The sequence below is a fragment of the Ambystoma mexicanum genome, chromosome 5p (genome assembly GCF_040938575.1).
Source record: "Ambystoma mexicanum isolate Mex_15411 chromosome 5p, UKY_AmexF1_1, whole genome shotgun sequence".
NCBI lineage: Eukaryota > Metazoa > Chordata > Amphibia > Caudata > Ambystomatidae > Ambystoma > Ambystoma mexicanum.
This window is the reverse complement of record NC_090930.1, coordinates 1,366,244,268-1,366,269,873: the sequence shown is the minus strand read 5'-3', so window position 1 is coordinate 1,366,269,873 and position 25,606 is coordinate 1,366,244,268. Positions and strand designations below refer to the sequence as shown.

General features: G+C 45.3%; 1 protein-coding gene across 1 annotated transcript in view; it reads right to left on the bottom strand.

Annotated features, from left to right (window-relative positions):
• The window catches only part of TRIO (trio Rho guanine nucleotide exchange factor), a 3,834,156-nt gene that overhangs the window by 1,958,314 nt on the left and 1,850,236 nt on the right, over window positions 1-25,606 (bottom strand). Inside the window, exon 17 of the mRNA XM_069613780.1 lies at window positions 23,884-24,075. Within this exon, the coding sequence (XP_069469881.1) occupies window positions 23,884-24,075 (192 nt within the window). The remainder of the gene's footprint in view (window positions 1-23,883; window positions 24,076-25,606) is intronic.

The following is a 25,606-nucleotide window of genomic DNA, read 5'->3' as shown; positions in this document are numbered from 1 at the left end:
TGCAATTGGTCTTTGTGGCGTGCTGGTCGAAGGGGGAGGCACATAAATCGGGTCGCTATATCCTGCTGCAGGGGCTGGTTTAGGTAATATTGGGTACAACATAACCACTTCCGCAGGTTGTTCTGTACTTAACTGTTCCTTTTCCTCTCGCGGGATCATTAGTGGATTGTCTGTGGTGGAAGGTAAATCAATATTTGGAGCTGGAGCTTTGGGTGGGGGTACTTCCTCAAACAATCTCCAAAGATCTAATATCTCCTTCCTATTCTGCCATTGTTTTCCCTTATACTTGAGGCGAATACATGTACATACCATATCAAGAACGCTTTTGTCAAAAGACCCTCCTTCTGGCCAAATCTGGGGCAACCCCTCCCCTTTCAATTCTGTTAACCATTGATCATGATATTTATTTATGCGTTCAGCATATCCCGGCAAGCTCTTACAAATGTGTGACAAGGGAGTTTCAGCCCCCATCCTCTAAATCGCTAGCGCTACCGCGTTCGCCTTCGTTACTTTTGATTAGGTGTAAATATGCGTATGTATACCTTTATGGCACAGACAAGAGCGGACCTCTCAAAATTATCACCCACTGTTATTCACTGCACAAATCTCTTCTCACTCACCATATCTCATCTCCTTCCCATTCCCAGGCACTCTTATGTGATCTCACTTGTAATTGATCAAGTACTGGTTATGGCCACACTCTCTGACACCACCTCACGGCCACCCGTTCGTCTCTAACACTCGTACGGTGCGCGCACCCTTCACAATGCTTTCCACTCACACTTTTGTCTTTTTCCTCCCTTTCCTCCCTAGCTAGCTGTCCCTGTTTTCCTGCTAAGGTTACTGTGTTCACGTCTGTACGTGCCACTACTGAGTCCCCACTTTTTAAGATGTTCTAACTTCTTTATACCCTTCTCATTTTCACCCCCTATCCCGTGGAAATGGAAAAAGAAGAAATAGAGAGAGAGAGCATAATCACTAAAAAATATTCCCGGTGTCTCCTTTTGCTAGACACCAATAACTTATTTCTCACTTCTTCATATATTCCCAGTACTAGTCTAGATAGCACTATGCGGCGCCGCCTTCCACCCCCTCTCGGAGCTAGGTTTCCGTCACTTCTACCACGTCACTTATTTCTTACTCCTAATGGCCATATGCAAAAGAAAGAATAAAGAAAGTTTCAAGACCCGTCTGTAGTAGACCCCCGATATTCTTCTCCTCTACCTGTCCCCGTTCTTTTATTCCCAATTCCCCTTCTTTTCCCCTTGACGATCACTCGCACTCGGTACTCACGTGCCCGTCTTGAACCGATACTCTCCGAAACTGGGTCCGTCCAGGCGGCGTCACCGGTAACTCAACGGTCAGCCCCTGGCTCCGGCGAGCGGCACTCAAAGGGGATTTTTTTCCAATCGGGATCCCGTACCCTTTCTCATTGAGTGCGCACTTCTTATTGTGCCGGTCGCCGTTGGCGGGCGGCCTCCCGGAGACGGCTCACCGTGCGTATCCCTTCTCGACCGGAGATTCTCGTGCCACAAGGGGGTCGTTAAGAAGGAGTTAGGAAAAATAGTTTGGAGAAATCACGCTATCGGGGTCACCACTGAAGGGAAGCGCCCCCAATTCAGCACGATCCTCCCCGCAATGAGAGACAATAAGGGACTCTCCCGTAGTGGGAATAAGGCCAAGACAGAGTGCGGGTGAGCGTAAGTGGGAGTTTATCCAAAAATAAGGCATGCAAAGAACTCTGCAACCTACGAGAGCGCTCTGCCTGACAATAGCAAAGACAGGCGTATTTCTAATACAAAAAACGTCATCAACACCTAAACACTATAGGGGGCACAAGTCAATTGGGATTGGGTGGCGTTGACTAACTATAGGTGTTGCTGCAGCGGGGTTGGTCTTGGCGTGACGACGTCACTGGTCAGCCTCGTGGGTTGGGTTGGGCCTGGCAGGCCGGCTTGAGGTCATCCGTGCGGTGTTGATGTGCTGGGGCAGCCTGTGACAATGATGAATACCTTTCCTGTCTCATTTGCCCTAGGCCATGCACACTGCAGTTATTCAGAAAATGACACTTAAGTTCATTAATAAATCGCTTCAGCAGCTTATCTTATAAAATAAACACAACACATGAGGAATGCACCTCGTGAGAGGTCTGGTGGTTGTCGGTTGGGGTGAGATTTACCTGTGTCCTATTGACCGGTATTTTAGGTCGCGGGACGGGGCTCTGGGGCCTGGGCCGAATGATACATGTCTGTCTGCTGCGTTAGAAGTTATTATATAGATGGGTCTCTGTGTCTTGTCCCAATGATGGGGGTCGTTCAGGATTCTTGGGGGGTTCGTGGGATTTATGAGAGGGTGCTGGTAGATCAGTGGGTTCATCCGTGGGTTTATTACCGTGCTGTAAATAACACAGGTGGCGGGCTGTGGCCTTGGTTGCGGCGCCGGGGCCTCTGACTCTCTGAAGTAACGCCAGCTTGGTTGGGGGAGGTGAGGGAGCGCGGCACAAGTCTTAGCTTTTTTATCTGGCAGGCTTGGTGGGGTGGGAGAGGGAATGGCCTTGCATATATCCACAAAGGTATTTTCCTCGTGCGTTGCTGATCAGTGAATGCAGAAGTTCTATACTGTTCTGCCTTATTTTGACGTTATTTAGACACATATATATATACTTCAATTTCGTTACACATTTCTTTAATACAGTCGGTTCCAGTACCTTTTCATTACCTAACATTATATTCACTACATTGTGTGCGTATTGTATGTACATTAGACGTTATACGAGGGATATCTAGGTTATGGCCTACAGAGATTGATGCTCGCCGCTTTGGGTGATTCAAAAACATATATGAGTTCAAGTTTCTACATACTATTGAAAAACACTTTTACAGATAGAGGTTACACGTTTGGTCAACATCTTTCTCCGTGGTTATAGCAGCATTAGTCCAGACCTGGAGGGATATCATATAACGTTACATTTTTATGGCTTATTCACATTTTAAACAGAGGTAGTTCATTAATACCAATACTTGAATTGTTTTCTACCTTCTTCAGATAGTGATGCTTCAGCTTTTTTCCTCGCTACCCCGGCCTTGCGGTCCGGGTCATACGGGGTGCAATATCACATTGTTACTAATATAATGTTGCCGTGTTGGCATCTCGGGTTTAGCTCATCTCCGACTTTCTCATGGGAACGCACTCGCAGCGGATCTGTCAGGGCTGCTGAGGCGACAGAGATGCATGAAAGGCCCTCCAAAGGTGGGGGCCTCGTTACAGTGTGCTGAACTCACACCATGTTTGCTAGGCAAGATGGCGTCTAGGCCTAACTTAATTTTTGGTAAATGCAAAGACAGGGTGCGTGTGGGCAATGTCGTCGGCGGGTGAATCCTCCTCCACCTGGGCCCGGGTGGCATGAGGGGGCGGCCACCGAGTCATGGTCCTCACCTGGGGAGGGAGCTGTAGGTGAGGAGGGCCTCGTGGCCATTCCTCCCCTACAAGTGGTAAAATGTGTTCTCTGAACATGGTCGTCGCTAATGGTCCTCCAGCATGTGATCTGCCCTCTGTGCACCCCCCACCCTTTTCCAAGGGGAATATTGTACTGTGGACGCACCACCCTGGAGGGGGAGAAGAAAAGACATCCTCAGATTCGTCACAATACATTAACAGTTGGATTGGAGTAAAATAATCAGAAGGAGGACAGGAAGTACTCCGACTCCCTTTCTGCAAACCACCTCAAAAATATGTGGCCATTCGATGAAATCAAATGACTTCTTGGCACCCAATATCGCTACCACCAACTTCATTTTAGGGTCCATTTGGTGCAATCCTCTCTTCCCCCCCACTCGCCGCCCCAAACATATAACAGACTTATCAACATGGGTAACACTGTGGCATGCAATGAGAAAGAAGAAAAGTACCTAGGGCAATCCCATTTAATTACAAATGCACTGTGATGCTTCTTCGGCAACTGTGCAACATAATCATGTTTATAACATGCCTTTCCATGTATAAAAGGGAATTTTGCACACTTACATCTCACACATTCAGGAAAATAGCAAAAGTTGTGTTGCTTCTTTATGGGATTTGAGGATCTCCATTTTAACTCACCCATCCTCGTGAAGCACACACAACACTGCGATTGGAAGACCATCTCAAGTTTAGGAACTTAAATACACTCATTTCACGGTATAGAACCCATCCCACACCCCACAGGACAACCAACTAGCCTGTGGCCCAGTCCCACATGCAAACAGAAAACGAAACCCCTCACAAAAACAATCATTGCATTCCCAAACACGCGTGTCTTGTATATACCTAGGAAGGAGATCTACAACCTGCAGCTTTCAAGATGTTTTTGACTATGACTTCCATGATCCCCTTCATTCAATTTACTGGCTAGGGCTTAAGAGTTGGAGTCCATACTATCCAGAGCATCAAAGGTTGCAGTCCCGTGATCTAGGGATCAGTGCAGCACTCTGGGGAACCTCCAAGGCCTGTCAACCATCCCATTGTAATACAATATTGTCATATTGTACCATAATTAGTCACCAACCAGTGTCCATCTCAACATTACGAGTGTCGCCCTAACTCAACATATGTGAGGTCTACCGCAAGGTCAACAATGACTTTTCAGCAACTTTGTGAATGCCACCTGCCCATCCATGCTTAAGCAAATATTTTAGCTCGCTCCGACAATTTAAGAACATTTGCACAGCTTTAGAAGCCAGGTAAGAAGGAGCTTTGTACTTGTATCGTACCTTAGGAAAGATAAAGCATATGGAGAAAGTTTCTTACCCGTAACTCCTGTTCTCCAGCATTGGTATCCTTCATAAATCCACATGATGTTAATATTCTCCGGCGTCAGGCTGAGAATCCTCGGTTACCTTTAGATTTCTCTTGCAAGAAAAAACTCTAATTTGTAGTCCATCATCCTTGTTATAGGTTGTTTCCAACCAATGGGACCTTGAGTAGCTATGACCTTCCCCCCTCCTCTTCCCTTGAGATTCAGACCCTGTGGTGACTACCACGCGGAGGGCGCGTATGGTTTTCACGTAAGCTAGTGGAAGGAGGGCGCATGTGAATCTATAAGAGATACCAATGCTGGAGAACAGGAGTTGCTTCGAAAGCACGTTGCCTTTATTATTAGCAACAAACAAAAATTGGAACAGAAGAACAAAGATGACGGGATTCTGTGTCGTTATCAAATATTAACAATACATGGTATTTATTTCGAGTTATCAACAATTTTTTACAGGTAAAAAGGCTCGACAAAACGTTTCCCATCATTCACAACTCATTCATATCTCATCTTCATACTCAGAAACAGTGGCATCTGGTGAGTTTTAAAGCTGGTGGGGCGGTAAGTTCCCAGGGTGAATTCCGGAGCGAGCGCGTGCAGCTAGTGAGCCCACACCACCCAAGCTGGTGTGGGGGGTTCTCCCGCCGCGAACTTTTTGAAAAATGGCCTCCAAAATGTGCTATTTACTGTCCCAAACCCACCAAAATATGACATAAAAAGAATTAGGTTTTACATACTAATGGTGGTAAATTATTCTTACGTGTGCAAGTGTATTTTACAGCAGCTTGTACTGAGATGTGTTTGAACATTTGGGGAAAATTGTGGGATTGGGAGTGTGTTGCCTACTATCAGACCGGGACAACTGGTGGATGCGTCTAAAAGGTCCCCCTTAAAGATCAGTTTAACCCGTGAAGCCAATGCACTGCACTCTATATATAATATTGGTGGGAACAAAGGTGACTATGTAAAAGTGAAGAGTGTGGATTGGTCCACCATAGTGAATTCCTTGCATCATGTGAAAGGTTTTGAAATAAGTTAAACTGGCTGCTTAAACTGGCTTTTCGGAATACTGGGGCCATTCACACCTTTTTTTTTCCTCGTTCAAAAATGTGTATGGAGATGATCACAAGTCAAAAGGTGAAAGTTTGGGTCAATGGTATCGTGTGAAGACTAAGCCAAGACTTTCAATAGTTATCATAATGTAACGTTGCCATGGGTAGATACACATAGCAATAGGGGATCGGCCATCTTCTCTGGGCATTGACCAGTCGTGCATGTAATGAAAAGGTTTGGTGAAAGAATAAGCGCCTGAAGCCAGGACTAGGTACAATACTAAGAGCCATCTCCTAGACATTTTAAGACACACCTTGTAGTGAACCTCTAACAAGGCTACCCATGATGTGATGCTTGCTTGGAGGATGGAGATATGTTCACAGTAGAGTTGCTCTCTGGGGCATATTCCACTCGCATTTCCAGACTGTCTCTACATTTTAGAGTAGGGAAAAATAACAGAAATATTTGTGAGGTAAATCTGGAGTGGGAAGTCCACTGAAGAGCTGCCACAAACACTTGCAACACATGCCACTGTACTCCACTGGGCATGGGCACACTCGAGGGATGGGTCTCTTCACCCTAAATTCCAGGGCAGCCCAGTTTCGGTTTGAGGCCTGTTGAGCGACACACAAACAACGTTTTCATGCTTTGCACTGGGTTCAAATAAATGCGCAGTTTGTTTTTACTTTCGGCACATGTGTGCAAGGAGAGACAGCCCCTATCAGAAGCCTGCTCACATTTGGACTTCTGCAAAGGAAAACGTGACATAATAACTGAACGCGAAAGCGATTTCAAGCCGACACATCTTCAGTTTAAGTTCTCTGTATAGCAAATCCATGGAACTACTGCAGCTATTTTATTTCCTCTCGTGTCAGAAAAATCCCAAATCACACTGGCATATTCACTGCTGGTGTACCTTATTACAACAGAGTGACTCCCAGTGTGTGAATGTAAAACAGCACTGCCAAGTAAGTAATTTTTTGTGGGACTTAGTGAGTTTGAACAGCATCCTATTGGTTGCTTTAGTAATATTTTCTTCACTGGACTCGCCTTACTCAGACTGCTCCCGCGGGCCCCGGTGATTCAGGCGCACAACACGGTCTTCCAGATCAGGCTAATTCCGTTTGTGGAGATTTAAGGGAGTGGGATTCATTAAAACATTGCAGTACAGAGCAAATGTTTGCACGAATGCAAATGAAGCATTAATGGGTTGTGTTTGGAGAGTAAGGTTTCTTCTGAACACTGGTGGGATGGTGGCAGGATCAAGCTGTAAATAGAGAGATTGGCACAGGGGTGAGCACTGCGGCAAAGTAAACACTGCAAAGAAAACACTGAGCAAACAGCAGTGCTGAACACTACACATATCGTTATCACTGCCCCACGGGGCGTCATCACCCGCACTCTAAAACCCATCAGCTTGCAAGAAAACACGTTCAACTTTTGCCGTTAACTCGGCAGAGCGCCCGTTCAGGCAACCTTTACCCATTCACATGAGATGGGGGAACGGTTCTGTGTTGGCCCAGGCCCACTGGTACTTCATCACAAATAATACACAAAAATGCAGCAACATGTGATACACGTACACAAAACACCCCCACACACACTTCAAAGAAGAAAGACTCTGTCATACCCACACGGCTGCACGTTCACATGTGCTGGCTTCGCCGCAAAACAGTTATATTAAATCACTTTCCGTGGCGCACCAACAGGACATGCTCACTTTGCTGTAAATTTACTTTCTTGTTCAGTAAGCAGTTGGCAGAGTCCCGGAACCTCTTCGGGCTTGCGCCGGTCAGCATTATCAAACATCTTTGCAGTAAACAATTCCAACTGATGACCCTCATCGCGCACACGGACAGAGCAGAAAATGGTGCAAACATGTGTACAGTCAAAACTAGTCAAACCCTGGAAAGTATTTGTAAAACAGGTAAAGTAACCTCATTGGCAAACAGCCAATGAGATTACTGTATCTATGCAGGGAGGGAAGGAGACTCCCTCCCTCCCTGCAAATTACAGATCTTCGCTGCGATGTATATGCACATAGTGATACTGGCGGGGCCACCCCTCAAGCGTCTCGCCAGCATCCTACTTAAAAGGCTTACGTAAAGTGCGTGGAGCTACGAGCTCCACGCACTTTACTATAAGCAAAAGCAATGTAAAACAGACGCGCTCCGCTGTTGCAGCCAGCCCATGAAAAGGAATCCTATGCATAGGCCGGCTGCAACAGTGCCACCACGAGGTGGAAAATAAAAACAGATTCAGAAGAAGAACTTCTGAACTTCTGAATTTGTTACAGTACTCACACCTGGTTTGGGGGGGAGGCGCCCTGACGCCCTATGATAGCGGCCGCCATTGCTCACAAACCTTCTTAATCTGGGTATTTATTATTCCCATAACAAAGAAAAGCTCAGTTCAAATTCAAAACTCATATTTTAAGATGCATCTCTCTGTCTATATTAAAGGAGTTGTAGGTCTGTGGACACGTGTTTCGGTTGTAGTTCACTGTGGGCATAGAACACCTTGCCCTGTTCTACCCACCCTTCATAAGGACAGAGTTCAACTGTCCAACATATGTTGCCTCAAATGTGGATGGGATGAGATCCTACAAAGTAATAATGATAAACTCATTACAATTCATTCCTTTAGCACCTGTCATCTTATACAGTTTTCATAACACATTAAATGAGGAAAAAAAAGAGGAAAAAAGCAATATCTCGATCTATTGCTTACATCTAGCTCACCTCCACTGGGTTTCAGGGGATGGTTACTTAGTAGTGGGATTAGACCTTGTTGCATGTTCTGTAGCGTGGTGCAGTAAAAAACTTTTTTGCTTTCGTTGCTGCAGAAAGCAAAACCAACCCAATGGCCTGTTTTAGAACTCCACATAGTCAATCGTTGTGACCTAAACTGGTCACATACATTATTCTTAGAAGAGGAAAATACTCATTTCTGGTTCCTAGGCTGATGATAAATCTAGTCGAATGGATATTGGTCTGGGGGAATCATGGTAGCTTGAAGGAGGGGTCAATCCCTGCTATGTGTTCTGTCACATAGTGTAGCAAAACAAATTACAATGTGTTAATATGTAAATGACCACGCTTCACGCTGATGCTTGTCTTTATAGAGAGGCTTTATTTCTTTAGTTCATCCAAGAGAAAGGCCCCCAGCTGTGGCTGTCCTCCTGCTCTCAATCCTCTCTCTCTGCTGCTAGAATGTGGAACCTTTGCTTAATCATAACAACAAAGGTTCCTTGGTAACTAGGTTACATGGCAGCAGCTGAATTGATGTGATTGTAAACTCAATGAAGTAAATGTAACCACCTCCTAACACCTCCCTTCCTTTTACCAAAATATAAGTATTTGCCTAAACTAGATAATAGATTTCATTGAACATAAGTAGTTCATTATTTACATAGTATCTGATTCACCGCTATATGAAGAAATAATTAAATTGCTTTAAATACCTTGCAGTGCAGTTACAAGTTGTTGTTTACCTTTTTGCAAATTGCTATCCTCTCCTTGTTCCAGACCCCACCCCCTTTAACAAGCACCGAAGATCCCATATCTTTAACAACTTGTTTGGGCTGTGAAAATATGGATGCACCTTTGCGCACCTTGGTGGGAAGTTTGATCTTGATCCAATCACCTTCCTCAAGACTGAATTCTCTACAAGCATTCTTCCTGTCATATTGCTCCTTGGATCTGACCCCAGATTCAAATATCTTCTCTCTCACTCCCTCCAGATCTATTCCTACGAATTTTGACCTTCCCATCCAGCCTGGACACATGTGTGAGTTAGGTTTCCTCCCTCTTAATAGTTCAAATGGGGATACACCCGTAACACTGTGTGGTGCTAGTCTATATTGGAATGTTCTCTCCATTATGGTCCTGATCCAGTCACCTCCTGTTGCTACCGCAATTCTAATTGCATCCATGAGAGTGCGGTTGAAGTGTTCTACACACCCATTGGTCTGGGGATGATATAATGAAGTGGTTACTTGTTCTATTCCATGGTTACGCAAGAACTCTCTAAATTCCTTGGAAACCAATTGGGTCCCATTATCTGATAAACACTTTCTGGGGAATCCCTCTCTCCAAAATAATTGCTCCAAACATTTAATGATGCTACTGCTGGATATGTCTCTTAGTGTAAATATTTCGGGCCACTTGGATAATAAATCTATGACAACCAGTACATAGGTGTCTCTCCCACCCTTGATATTGAAAGGCCCTAGTAAGTCTAAAGCAACCTCATCCCATGGAACTGTGGATGGCTTTCTAACAGTCATGGGTACTTTTTGAATCCTGAGACCCTTATTACCTTCAATGCAATCACAACAATTGTTGACCACTTCTTCAGTGTCTTTGTCAAGATTAGGCCACCAAAATTCTGTTCTAACCAAGCCTTTGGTTCTAGGCAGTCCCAAATGCCCAACATGAGCTAGCTCAATTATTAATTTTCTCATTTTAATAGGTACAACCATCTGATGTCCTCTATGTAAGTATCCTTTATCAATCCAGAGTTCTTCCTTAACTTTGGCAAACCCGCCTAAATCACCAATATAGTTTCTTATTCTGTTCTGCGTCACCAATGTTAAAACTCTCTGGTACAATTCATCCTCTGAACATGCATTGTCCCACTCCTCTTTCTTTACTGACTCATGAACCTGAAATATTTCAACACCTTTCTCACGAGTCAGAGGAGACTCCTCAGACACTGTTTCTCTCACTACTGATCTGGATAAGGCATCAGCAACTACGTTGGTTTCACCACTAATGTGAAGCATATCATATTGCAGGCCTTGTAGGGATGTCACCCACTTCATGATGCGTCTGGAGACTCCCTCCAGACCACCTTTGGTAAATATTCCTATTAGGGGTTTATGGTCTGTACATACTGTGAATTCTCTGCCCCACAAATATCTTTTGAACTTTTCCACTCCCCAGACACAAGCCAATGCTTCCTTTTCTACCACTGAATATCTGTTCTCAGGTCCTTTGAGAGATCTAGAGGCAAATGCTATGGTGTGTAAGCCCTCCTGATCTTCCTGCATTAGGACTGCCCCAATACCATAGTCACTTGCATCCACAAATAGTAATGAATGTCTACTTTCTTCAAACGTTTTCAAGATGGGTGCATTGACTATAGCATCTTTAATCTTACCAAACTCTTCCTCACAAGATTCATTCCACTTGAACGTAACACCTTTATGAGTCAACATCCTCATGTTCCTTGACAAATTTGCCAACCCTCTAACAAACTTGCCATAAAATTCAACCAGACCTAGAAAAGATAGTATATCTGCTTTGGATTTTGGTGCTTCCATCTTGCGAATAGCTTCTATGGCCTTTTCTTTGGGTTTGATCCCTTCACCTGTAATTTCATGACCTAGATATTCAACTTTGTCAGTTTTGAATATGCATTTCTCTAACGATACTGTAAGGCCAGCCTCTTTGAATATGTTCAACACTCTCTCTAACCTTTTATCATGTTCTGCTTCATTTTTCCCACATACTAGCACATCATCCTGGTAACACATGACACCTCTCTCTCCTCCCAGTAATCTGTACATGACGTTCTGAAATACACTAGCTGCTGAAATCAATCCAAATGGCATTCTTATACATCTGAAAAGGCCAATAGGGGTAATGAAAGCTGTGAGATCTCTCGAATCAGGGTGTAATTCTACTTGGTGATATGCAGATTTGAGGTCAATAAGAGAAAATACTTTGGAATCAGACACCCCTGCCAATAAATCATCTATTCTGGGTAAAGGAAATTTGTCAGCCACTACATTTTTATTCAGGTGTCTAAGGTCTATGCATATCCGCTGGGATCCACTGCTCTTTCTCACTATTACAATAGGACTAACCCACTCTGAGGAATCAATTCTCTCTATCACCCCTTCACTTTCCATTTTATTCAATTCACTCTACATCTTTTCTCAGGGCCAAGGGAATGGTCCGTAATTTGGCAACTTTGGGAATGGCATCCCTTTTCAAACGAATTTTGTGCACAAATCCCTTCAAGCACCCTAACTTAGTGCCACTCATATGCCCTCTGGCCCCTTCCATAACAATGCTCGAGACCGATTTTCCACCGGATTTTCCACCTTCAACAGTCAAAACCTGTTCTGGGTGGCTTGCTTCAAGTCTTATCTTGAGCTCTGCCTGATCGCTCCAGGACAACAGCTCTCCACCTCTGTTGGCTACATGGATAGTCCCTAACGCCTTCCTGTCTTTGAATTGGAGCTCAGCTTCAAAGCACCCTAAAATTTCTATGGGCACATCTCCATAAGCATTTGCTCTGACTACATTCTCCCACAATGTACAACATCCAAATTTCTCCTTCCACACTTGCACACTTATCAAAGTATAATCTGCTCCACTGTCCATGAGCATTGATACTGGCACCCCTCCAACTAACACAGTTGCATATGGTTTCTTTTTCTTGACCTTCCCATCAATGGCATTGACTGAAAATATAACTTCTCTACCAGAATCATCAATTGATATAAATTCTTGATCTACATTGACTTCATGTATTTGACTTGGGGCGGTATAAAAATTCCTACAGCATCTAGCCATGTGTCCTCTGACCCCACATTCATTACATATAATGTTTGATGCATAACATTCTTTGTCAGATGCTTTGTGATATAGACTCCCACATCTGAAACACCTCCTAATTGATGCACCTCTAGGATAACCAGAGTCCCTGCCACCCCTGAATGTAACATTCTCACTGGGCGACCCTCTTGTAGATGATCCTTGTCCCCATGCTCTGGTAAAGGGACCTTGGCGACCCTCAGGTCTCCTACCCATTTGCCAAGTGCGACGCGCAGTTGCCGCACCTCTCTGCATCACTCTCGAAACCTTATGTATGGCAGCTTCATTGTCATCAGTTTTGGGCTTATCTTGAGATGTATTATCCACTTGAAGCATTTGTATACATTTGTCTGTGTGTTCTATCATTTTCGCTATTTCAATTGCTCTATCAAGAGAAGGATTTCTTTCCTTCCATAACTCCTTCCTGATGTTATCATTAGAACACTTAATCATGAGTCGGTCCCTGACATGCTCATCTCGACAATGGTCAAATCTACATTTGATGGCTAAACCTCTAAGAGCAGTTACAAATTCCTCAATACTCTCTCCAGTTTTTTGAGTTCTCGTGGCAAATTTGTACCTTTCAAGAATTATATTTTCTTCAACACAGTAGTGTTTGTCTAATTTTGCTAATGTTTTCTCATATGGACCCCCATCAGGAATGTCTGGAGGTTCTGGTAGTTTTTTGACCACTTCCTGTCCTGCAGCACCTAAACAGTGAAATAGGAGCGCCTCTTTGCGCTCATTGGAGAAATTGGGTCCAAATGCTGCCAGTGCATATTTTTGAAAACCCTCTTTCCAGTCTATCCAACGCACTCTGGGCTCACCTGGTGAAGGCAGGAAGAAAATTGGGGCTGGGACGTTTGCCATGTTGTGAATTAATTAATGTCACCCCCAGGTAGGAAACCTTACACAGCCACACTGTCACTTACTTGTACTTGAATTTTATAAGGTGTGATTTCAGGTGGAACCTGTGCTGATATTGTCAGCGCTGTCTGTGGTAGTTGCAATTTGTGATCCACAGGTCAGCCTCCTCCGTAATCCACAGGTGATCCAATTTGTGATCCACAGGTCATCCAACCTCCTCAATATTCGTGCTCAGCTCCAGTATGCTTTTATGGTTCTCTCCACTGCCAGGCACTGACTTCTTTCTTGGTGCTCCGCTCCAAAATGCTTTGCTGGTTTACTCCGCTCCAGGAGGATGGCCGTGTTTCTCGCCTGCTATTACACAACACATCTAGTGTAACACTCCGTCCATTTGCATCCAAACTGTAATCAATATTGCTGCAGTGTTGCTGCTGCTGGGGGCCTTTTCTCCTTGGCCCAATCCTCGTCGCCAATGTTAATATGTAAATGACCACGCTTCACGCTGATGCTTGTCTTTATAGAGAGGCTTTATTTCTTTAGTTCATCCAAGAGAAAGGCCCCCAGCTGTGGCTGTCCTCCTGCTCTCAATCCTCTCTCTCTCTGCTGCTAGAATGTGGAACCTTTGCTTAATCATAACAACAAAGGTTCCTTGGTAACTAGGTTACATGGCAGCAGCTGAATTGATGTAATTGTAAACTCAATGAAGTAAATGTAACCACCTCCTAACACAATGTTACAGTGCAAAGAAACAAAAACAAGGGCCTGCCTATGAGCTAAAAAACAGCCAATTGTGATACCCTAACCTTGATTCCATCATTCAAATCTACGAATCGGATACTCACTTGTACGTGGTTTGTCTGGCCGTGAGGATCTGAGTCCCAAAAGAGTACTCAATCGGAAAAACCAAGTGACTCGGGCCGTCACGATCAAGCAGTTCATATGTTGTTGTCCGTTCAGGACCAAAGTCTCACTATTTGCTGGTCTTTAGTTGCCTACAAAAATATATAGAGGCATACGTCATTCTACCGGCTATGCTAATTCCTTCAGAAGTTATGACATTTCCTCTGTTGTTGATGATAACCCGTTATAGCTGGTAAACCCCATCTCTCGTATAGATTGGATGCCCAATTGCCTAAACGTTATTAAAACATAGGTGGAAGTGTAGTCAATCCGTCATATTAACTCCCACATACAATAGGAAACATGTACTTTAGATTTTACTTTCACTTTCCCAAAATATGCCTCGCTCTGGTGTCATAAATCGGCTAGGTATATTCCATGCTCCGTTGTTACCTTGACTCCCACAGACTTGTGGGGAGTGTACTTCAGCTCACGTTTCGCATCATTTATATGCATATTGGTGCTGAGACTTGTTTGCATGCAAGTCTGTCATTCAGCATGTACACAAGTTTTTGCTTGGTACATCGTATTAGATACCACAGAACATGATGGCATTTCTTATTTTATTTCACTTTCAAGGAGTGAAGACATCCTTGATTCCCTAAGGACTTGTGGGGGATGTAGTGCAACTTGCAATAAACATCCCTTCTCTGAATATAGGCGCAGAGACGCAACTGCGACTTTTCACAACATCTCGGCTTCCTAATGATATTTTTACTTGCGTCACACCTGAATTCCAAATTAGGTAAGTAGCAGATGTTCCATCGCAGGTGCATGTAACAGATAGAGACCTAGTGATGTGACCCACTGGTAGATTATCCTATTTTACTTAGTGGTTAAGGCATTCCATTCAATGGAAATGTTTAATCCGTGGCATACTGTGTCAAGGGAGTACATCCAGCGCTGCTCAAGTTTGTGTAATGTGGTGGCATTTGCAGACGTTCTTTTAATTGTGATGCATGTATGTCATAGTCATCCTTAGCAGTGCAATTACATCGAATACGTACAAATTGCCCATATAGTAGGCTGGGTTTCAGCCCATCAGAGTGAAAAGTGGAATAGAGTAGTAATGTGTTTTTATCCGTTTTCTTCCTGTACAATGAGGTCTCTAGGGTTGTCCCCGCTTTCTTAATCATGAGGTCTAGGAAGGAAGGAAGGAACTTGTTCTTTGCTTCATTTGATCTTGAATTTTATGTTTTAATCAAGAGTGTTCAACCATTTGTGGAATTCCAGGAGGGATGTACTTGTACCTTTCCAAATGATGGATACATCATCTATATAACGGCGCCAAACCCGCAAATGGCTGGTAAATTCTGGGTGGCAATGCTTTTCGACAGACTGGTCTAGCCTCGAAGTTGGCCATGTATAGATTTGCTACGTGGGGGCAAAGGTTGCCCCCATGCGCACCCTTTCTGCTGTTTGAACAGCTGTTTTTTTAATAGAAAAAAAGTTTTTTGTCATGGTGATTATTGAACATTCGAGTATGAACCCTGTAGGTGGTTTATGGGGTATGGCTCGTGTGTCTAGGTAGTCTCAGAGTACACTTAAACATTCCATTTGGTGTATGGACATGTACAATGACTTGACATCCATTGTAACCAATAGAAAAAATAGACATATACCAGGTATCCCTTGTCTATTATATAGCCTTTATTATTAGGTCTGTATGATATAAAGAGCTGCGTGGAACTCCAGAAGGATTGCGTTCTATCGATATATTACTTTATTGCCAGCTTGATGTCCAGCAAATGCATGGCTACTTCAGCATGGGCCGTCGGTTTGTGGAAGACTACCTGTAAGGCGATTACTGTGTTCTTGTGTAAGTCTGTGGGGACTTTGGGGATAAATCATAGGTTTGTCACTAAGAGCACTTTATCCTTTAGAAACCGTAGATATGGTTGGTTGACTGCAAGTGCTTACAGTTCGGACACCCATCTGGCCGACGTCACAGCCACCAGAAAAGCTACCTTCCATGACCGGTATCTGAGCGATGTAGTGGACACAGGTTCAAACTGCTTCTTCATAAGGCCTGATAGAACAGAGTTAAAGTTCCATTACGTTTATATCCGTTTCACTGGGGGAAAGGTTTGGAACAAACCCTTCAAAAAGTTCTTGACCACTCTGCTACCGTAAAATGGGTGGAGGTTTCACTCCTCCTTGTATATCTTGAGATGGTTGCTAGGTGTACCCTTATGGAGTTGTGGGACGAGGCCTTGCTTAGCCAATGTAAGCAGATACGATAGTATGTCGTCTGGTGTTCCCCGGAACGGTTTAAGCTTCTCCTGGCCGGCACCGTTTTGGTTTTCGCACCATTTGCAAAACAGTTTCCATTTCGTGCTACACAAATTGTTGGTGGAGGGGAACCTGGCTTCCAATAAAATGTCCCTGCATTCTTCAGAGATTACCAAGTCTCCGAACTCAGCGAAGTCAGGAGCCACGCCGTTAGGCGGAATGACCGCAGATAGTGATGTAGTATCTTCCCCTGGCCTTGGGTGATGAGGTCTGGTTGAAACGCTGAGTCGGATGGGCTTGTACCTCGAGAACTGAACGAGTTCCGAGTACCAGGTCTGGCGTGGCCAGTTCGGGGCAATTAGTATTATTCTGCACAGGTGCCTCTTGATCATCTGTACTGTTTTGCGCAGGACTGGGATAGGTGGAAAAATATACATAAAAAGGCTGTTCCATGGGAAGGTGAACACGGCTCCCATTGAGCCCTGTTGGGGCAACCTGCTGGCGTATTTGGTACATTTCTTGCTGTGAATTGTGGCAATTAGGTCTATCAACGGGCAGCCCCAGCACCGGAATAGTGATTGCACTGGGGTGGAATTGAGCTCCCATTCGTGGCTCTGTTACATCTGCCCGCTGAGGCTGTCTGCAGTCCATCTCTATACTCCCGGAAGATGGAATGCTTGAATGGTGTAAATGTGCGTGTTGGCCCAATGCCAGGTCAGTTGGGCTTCTTGGTAGATTCTTGGACTGTGTCCCTCCCTGCTTTCGCAGGTACATCGTGATTGTTTTGTCTGTTAGGACCCTGACCGTTCGACCTCTGAGCATTTGAAGAAAAGACCCGAGTGCCCACTGAACCGCTCTGAGCTTGAGCATATTGATAGGGAGGGATGTCTTGTGGGGAGCCCACAGCCCTCTGACGTGCAGCTGATCCACGTGTGTGCCTATTACTGCAGGGAGGCGTCCATGACAAGTGTTTTTCTGGGAACGGGTTCTTGTAACGTCTTCCCTTTGCTGATGTTGGCCGACCATCAGGGTTGGGTGGAGAGTCAAGAGGGGATTTGCACCTTGTCTCCCCCTGACCAGTTGGCCGCCAGGAACTCTTGTAGCAGCCTCATGCAAAGCCTGCAATGCGTATTAGGGGTATATGCACAATGCCATTGCTCTGAGCAGTCCCATGCAGTGGCGTACTGTCCAACACTTGTTCAGTGTGAACTTCCTGAGCAGCGCCCCAAAGGTTTCTAATCTTTCTTGCGAGGGGTGTACTTTGGGCTCCTGCGTGGAGAACTTAGCTCAAAGAAACACCAGCTTCTTCTATGGCTCTAACAGGGATTTTCTGTAGTTTGTGGCAAGCCTAGGGTTTGACGGCAACACATGGTCACTGCAATGGATTGATTTGCTCTTGCTTTGAATGGGGTGCATACAAACCAGTCATTCAAATATGGATAGACATGATGACCTTGCTTGCCGAGACTGGCTGCCACTGGTGGGAGGCACTTCGTAAAGGTGCAGGGAGCTGACTTCAGGCCAAATGGAAGTACCCGGAATTGATAGTGGGAATGGTTGACCAGGAACCATAGGTACTTCCTGTGCCCCAGGTGGATGAAAATGTGGAAGTATGTGTCCTGGAGAGCCAGGGACGCTAGGCAGTCATGGCGCTGAACTGCCTCCATCACTTGCTGTAACAGGACCATGGTGAACTTCTGGCACTTGATGTACTTGTTTAATCTTCATAAATCCAGGATGGCCTCCACTTTCTGTCCGGTTTCCGGACGACGAAGTACCAGGATGTACAACCCCCTTCCCCTGAGATTTCTGGGGACTTTTTCTATGGCCCTTTTTTGCAGCATGAGGTGCACTTCTTGGAGTACAATTTTAAGTGCCTCAGTGGTCCGGGGGCATGGGAGGGGGTGTTTTTGTAAACTCTAACAGATGCCCGTAAGACACTGCATTCAGCACCAATTTATCTATTAGTGGTCTCCAGTTGTGGGCAAACCTGGAGATTCTCTCCCCTATGGTGCTGTGATGGGATGCGTAGTCACTGTTGGGCTTTGTCCTGTCGTCTTCCAAATACTGGAGGGCTGCTTAGGATGCTGGGTCTGCCTGTAATCTTTGGATTTCTGGTATCCCTGGGATGATCTTTTGTACCCATGGGAATAATGAGGACCCTTTGGAGTATTGACTTCCCCTATTAGAGGATGATGCGGATGTTCTGCCTGCAGCTCCCCTGAACTGTCGAAAAGGCCGGCGGTTCTGTGGGGATCGGACTGTGTTGGTTTTGATGGCTTTGAGGGATTGGTTGATCTTTGGACTGAAGAGCTCCCTCGAATGGCATGTCCACCACATTATGGTGGATATCGGTGTGGAAGTCCGTGCATTTAAGCCATGTTTGTTGTCTCAGGACAGCTCCACTTCTCACCTGTTTGAACCCTGTCTCTGTGAGGTCCACTACCATAATCATGCTAAGGTTGGAGGCCTCCTCCCCTTCCGTGAGGATCACCTTCTCTGGAAATGTTCCAGGATTGGGGCCAGTTTTTGCCACATCTCTCTATCATATCTGGCGAGAATAGCCAGGGTGTTGGCCACTTTAACCGTTTGTGGGTCCTATCACCTTATTCCCAAAAGCATCCAGCTTGTGTGCCTCGTTGTCCGGAGGGACTGTGCATTTTTGCTGGTCAGACTTGGCCTTGCGGCCCGGCGCTGCTTATACCACTGACTACGGGTATGGTTGAGAAGTTAGGCACTAGGGTGCGTTGTCAACACGGTTATACTTCTTGTCCAGACGCTCTTTTACCGCTGGAGCCGTAAATGGGTGTTTCTTTGTTTTTAGGCCCTCCTGCCAGAAGTGATCAAGGATAGGTATTGATACAACCTCTTTCCTCCTTTTTCCCATGTGATCGAGCAAGAAACATTCCTTCTCTTCTGAGGCAAGTCCTCATGACTGTAGCATGAAAACCTGTGATGTCATCCGGTGGGTAGGGAGGGTGTTTTTGCTTGCTGCTCTTCTGGCGGGTACTCCTGTGGGGAATACATGTCCTAATCATGTGTCTCCCTGGTGTCAGTGACCTACTTGGGCTCTCCTCTTGCATTATGACCGACTCGTCAGAGTCTGAAACCTGGAGGTGTTCATGTTATGTCTCAAAGTCAGTGTCAATCTCGTGCTGTAATATTTCCTCTGGGATAACCTCAGAGTATTGAATTGGAGAAACCGGATGTATGGTCTCTTCCAGTCTGTGGCTAGAAGCATTCTCTTGGTTGGTTCAGGAGGATGTACAGGTTGTTCCTGTGGCATTTTCGGTCTGTCTTTCGATGAGGGTGTCATCGTCAACAGCAGCAAGATGCTTTTTTGTGACTTTTCATGCCCCGTCGACCGGGATTTTTCTTTACCTCCAATTGACATCCCTGTACTCAGGGATGGGGCCTCCATTGGTGTGTGTGGCCCTGTTGTGTGAGCCTTTCCATTGACAAGCTGGTTTTCTGGTGTTTTGTCGGCGAGTTGGATTTGTGCTTCGCAGTAGTCGGGTCTTCCTTAGGTGTCGCCCTTTCAGGTACCGTTAAATAGGCCTAGACTCTAAATCCCTTTTTGTGGTGTCCCTTAGGTCCAGCTAAGGGTGTTGTCGACTGAGACGGACCTGCATCTGCGGTTGTCAGTGGCGATGTTGGCGGGGCATTGTCGCTTGCGTGCTTCGCCTGGCCAGGGGAATTAGGATGCTCCTTGTATCCGCCCCGCACCCCAACGACTAGGTGGACTTTGTCTTTGATGAAGATCCTTTAGACCCTTCCGCTGACCTGGATCTATGTTTGTGCTTTGGCTTCTACGTCGACCTACCAGAGGATGTCTCCATTGTCGGCATGCTCGGTGACGGGCTACTTTTTCATACACCCTATGGCAACTGTCCTTCTCTGGGTGTCGATGGCCTATTAGGGGCCCTAGGAGGCCTCTTCTCACTTGCCAACAGCTCGTAGTCATGGCTAACCAGTGCTAGATCTTTTTTGGCAGCCGCCCCTATGACCTTGCCCTTTCCTTAGACCGTGGTTGCTTCTCAGCGGGGGTGGCCATGCTACTCGTCGATTCAACGGCAGAGGGGTACTCGGGGTAGTTCCCCTCGTTCAGCCAACATACCAGCCGCGAATTCCTATCTTTGAGTGTCTTAGAGCTAAGACCTCTGCAGATGGTGCAACTGTCAACCGTGTGGTGGAGATATAAACAGTATATGCAGTCGGAATGTTTGTCCCCTTCATATATGTTTTTTAGGCTGCAAGTGCCACAGGCCTTAAAAAGGGATCTCCTCTTACCCTCATCCCCAACTATCTGCCACATATTGCTTCAGCAATATAGATAATGTAGATGTGTTGGTCCAATAATGTAGAAACCACTGATTAAGAGAAAATAACGCTGCTTCTTTTGCTATATCCCGTTGATTCTATGTGGAGGAAAACGAGAGGACTTCCTTAGCTTGAACATGCAGTTAGAATCTGAAGGGAGGAGGAGGGGGGACTAGGTCATAGCTACTCAAGGACACAAACCATCCATAACAAGGGTGATAGACTGCACATTATAGTTTTTTTTGCCTTTAGCAAGGGAAATCTAAAAGGTAACCGAGGATTCCCAGCCCGACGCTGGGGAATATTCACAACATGTGAATCTATGAAAGATCCAATGCTGGAGAAAATATTTTACATTTCTCTCTACTAGAATCTTAATGCCAAATATGGACTTTTAGCCCTGCTGGACCATGGAGGTTTCAGCAGGAAATACAGCTATCACAGCTTATTGATATTTTAGCCCTGCAAACTCCTTAGCTACCTGTAGGACAACAGCTAGATAAGTAACCTAGAGATAATCAGGGGCTGTGCTGAGCACCCCTGTGTGCCCATTTCGCAAACAATACATGACAGAACTGTTATTTATCAAAGAAGTCCGAAAGTGTCCCTTGGATAAATGTCTCTATATTTTGCAAATATGACTACTGCATTACACCCCAAATTCTGATATTTCAGCTGCAACGCCCTTCCAAATACTCATTCTTCACTGGAACGGATTACCTTTCCACCTCTTTAATGGATGCGTTTGTCAACCATGAATCATTTCTCAGTGCAGAAATGCTATGCTCAGCCTCATTAGGTCTGAATATGTTCAAACTTGGAGGTGAGAGCATCAAGCTTTGCACCAATATTGCCAAAGCCCAATCTATAGTGGCAAAGACATTCCTTAATGTCAGTGCTATCAACGATTGCTGCAGCATTTTGTTCCACAGCAGTACGACTGGTATCATTATTGGGTCTCTTTGAAAGCATGAGGTCGAAGTATATTTTAGCTTGACATCTATCACTTTACCCCATGGTTATTAACATACAATATGGACCATGGTAAATGAAGTAGCGTCTCAGCAACCAACCACTGCAGGTACAGCCAGCCAGGCAAAGGCAGGCTCCAGGAAAGGCTCCAGGAATAACTACCAGATCCACAGCCACTGATACTACTGTCCTGACTCTGTCCCAGTTCACAGTAATTCAGGATCAGGTGCACATAACTGAATGCCAGTGAAGTATCGACTTCACTGCTCCTCTGCTCAGCAGCACCCTACTGAGGCACTCATCAGTTTATTTTCAGGTCACGCCATCGTCTCCACAAGACAGCCGGCATCTAGAGCGCCATCTGCTCACTTAAGGGACAAGCATAGGCCAAGGAAGGGTGCCTCTGGATTAGGCATTGTACCCACTCACAGGTGTATTGCCAAGCCAGCACCTAAACTAGCTGCAACATCTTGGAAGGAGGTTCTACAGCACCAGACAGTAGCAAGGGTGGTCCGAGACTGTACAGTCACTGGCCAGCCTCACAAGGATAGATTGTGGCTCTACCTTGGCCATCACAGAGAACAGAATGACAGCCTGCCACCAACAAGCTTTCGTCGAAGAACAGCAGAGGTTGGCAGGGCCCACCAGACAATCCTTGCCAGTATCCACCACTCAGCACCTCAGAGACCTGGAAAACTTAACCAGAACAGGCACTGTCGCAGCAGGATACCAGATTAGCACAGGTTAGCATTTACGTACAAGATGCCTGCAGGATAGTTGGAATTGCAGGTAGTTTCTGCTGGAGGCACAGAGCTTTCTTACAAAACAGCTTGCTTGCAACTATGGCCCAAACGTCGCCCAATGTTACATCATACACCACTGGATTGGTGGGTTGCACCTAGGGCAGGGGCAGGTAAACGGTTTGTCTCCAGATGTTTTGGCCCATCAACCCTAGCCACTATAGCAGGGGGCTGAAATAACTTTTGGCTCTCCAGAGACTATGGACTACCACCTTCATCTGCCTTTGTCAATGGTGAAGGATAATGGAGATGTAGACCAACCCATTTGGAGTGTAACAAGTTACCAACCCCTGGCCTAAGAGTTGGGGAACATTTAAAGTAATCCTGTGGCTTCATTATCGGTCATGTCGATTGGCAGTTTAGTTACAGGTGTAATACTCTAATGCATTGTGATGAGGTTAATGCATTTTTTTATACCTTGTTCTGCCACGTTATGATTGGGTGCATGACGTTTGTCTGCCTCTCAAGGTCTGTGACTGCACTCAGCACTAACCTGCTCAAACTCTACATTCCACCACAAAATGTGCATACCAATGAAGCCACCAACATAAGGCAACTGAACACCCCTCACAAAAGACATTAAACAACTGAACACTACACCTCTCCAACCAATTTACATAACATGCCCCAAGGCAATAAATCCAAGCATCACTGGACCATGAGGCCCCATTCGGACATTAATGACTTTATGCTCTCGACACAGAACACCTAGAAATTGACCCCCATGCAGAACTCCGTGTACTTGGGGTATGCATAAAAACAACAAAACTATCTTGCATTTTACCCCTTCTCCTCCCACTAACCTTACCTACCCCCACTCATTCAGAAGCACTACAGCAGCCGGAGACTATGCAATTGGCAGCAAAGCGTGGTATAATTCCCATTCAGATAATATAATGCTAACCCCAGTTGGCAAAAACATGTGTCCTCATGCAACATTTTCCAGCTCTCTTGCGCTTTAAATGCCAACAGTACACTACCAAAAATCTGTTTCGTACTCTCATGGGCCCACTATCTGTGCATTACCACAGAAGGGACTTCCTATCACTGTCGCCTCTACCACTTCTAATTTTCTTCATTTTTCCCATACGCACTCTGAATCATTATGTTCTGAGTTGGCGAAATAAAAAAAAACACTAAAATAAAGGAGCTTGGGAGCAGCTAGAAAATGGCTTATTTAATTGTAGGAGTGCCTGATCAGCATTTAAAACGTTACATTCAGCTTCTGTAGTCTATCCTCAAAACTAGTACCACACAATTATTGTAATATTGTTTAAATATGTAAATATTATGCTTTGACATCAGAGAAGGATTAAGCAAGTCAAAAATTTTATTTTTCTACCTGTTCAGATGTTTTATAGAAGGCAACGGATGCATTCACAAGTTTGAGACGGTCTTCCATCTTAAGCATCAACTGCTGCCAGTGAGAAGCTACTTCTTCAGCACAGTCCCGAATCATGTCCATATCGTAATGGTTTGCTTGAAGCATAGCCTCTGCTTTCTGCTGAACCTGGAGGGCACTCTGGTGGGTTTTCTTTTTAAAAAAAAGAAAACAATAATATGTTAGGTTAACAGTTCCAGTGGAGCGATTGCCTGTATTGCAGGTACCATGGGCGGTCAGCACTTTTCGGTATTTAGGGATCAATATATACCATAATGTGGAAGAGGAGCATAGGTGCAACACAGAAGTAGCCATTACAAAAATTGAGAAGTCCGTGCAATTCTGGGCCAAGCTACCCTTAGCAATGATGGGCCGGGAAGCAATGCTAAAGATGGTGGTTCTGCCAAGGCTTCTACACTATTTTGGGAATATACTGTACCTGTTCCCTAAGAAGTTCTTCACCAAACTAAATAGCATGTGTAGGGATTTTTTGTGGCATGGCACGCAAAACAGAGTGGCGTTATGGAAGTTACAGAATTTTCACGACAAAGGTGGGATAAAACTGCCCAATTATGAGGTGTATTATGTGGCAAGCCAGTTGCAATATGTCGTCAAATGGCTTTCTGATGAGGAAACCTCGGAATCTAGGCTGTTTGGGCAAGATTGTGCACCATTTTATTTGAAAAATGATGTGGGTACCCAGGGCGGAAATGATGGGGCGCCCTAAAATGCTGCTATTAGGGTGGAAGATATGGTGTAGGGCATGCCAGATGATGGAGAACCCGTCCCCGCGCTCTCCGCAGGTGCCACTGGTTGTATTAATGGGGGCAGATGTGCAGCTAAGAATGATAATCAGGAGCCACTGGGAACAGGTTGCGGTGGCAACAATGGGAGACATTTGGCGGGAAGGCGCTATTACTTTCGAGGAGCTGCGAGAAGAAAGTGGGTTGCACGAGGGCCAGTATATTACATATTACAGAATGGTGCAGCGAATGAAGAGAATATGGCCTGAAACAGTGCTGGAGGAGGAACCAGATGCCACTCTAGATATGATATATGACATAGCAGAGGGGGGGTCATGAGATCTCCAGAATAAATAAAATGTTGATGTCTAAAGCGGGGAAGGAAGTTACGCAGTTGAGGATGGACTGGGAAACGGAAGTTGGTGCCCTGATGGAGGATGGGATGTGGGAACGGGTGCAGGGGTATCATAAGAAGGTGTCTAGAAATGCGAGACTGAAACAGATACAACTATATATTACGCATAGGGCATACATGACACCTTGGAGGATAGAGGTTTGAGAATGCAGGACGGCAAGCATGCCACAAATGTGATGAGGAGAACGCGGGCATGGTTCATATGTTCTGGTCATGCCCGGTCATAGAACGTTTCTGGGGTGCAGTGAAAGAGAAACTGGGGAAAAAAGGGGTTAAGATTGTAGTGGACACAGTGTGGGCCTGTCTGTTGGGGGGGTTTCCAAGATCACGGAAGCTCAAGCATGTCAGTAAACTAAAGGACCTGGCTTATGTGCTTGCAAAATATGGAAGACCTGCCATATGCCAAATGTGGAGGTGTGGTGGAGAGATTTACAAAAATGGGCGAAGCAGAAACCATTGTATGGCAAGAGGCTAGTAACACAGGGGGGAGGAGGGGACATAGTCCCTGATGGCCTGGAAATTGATA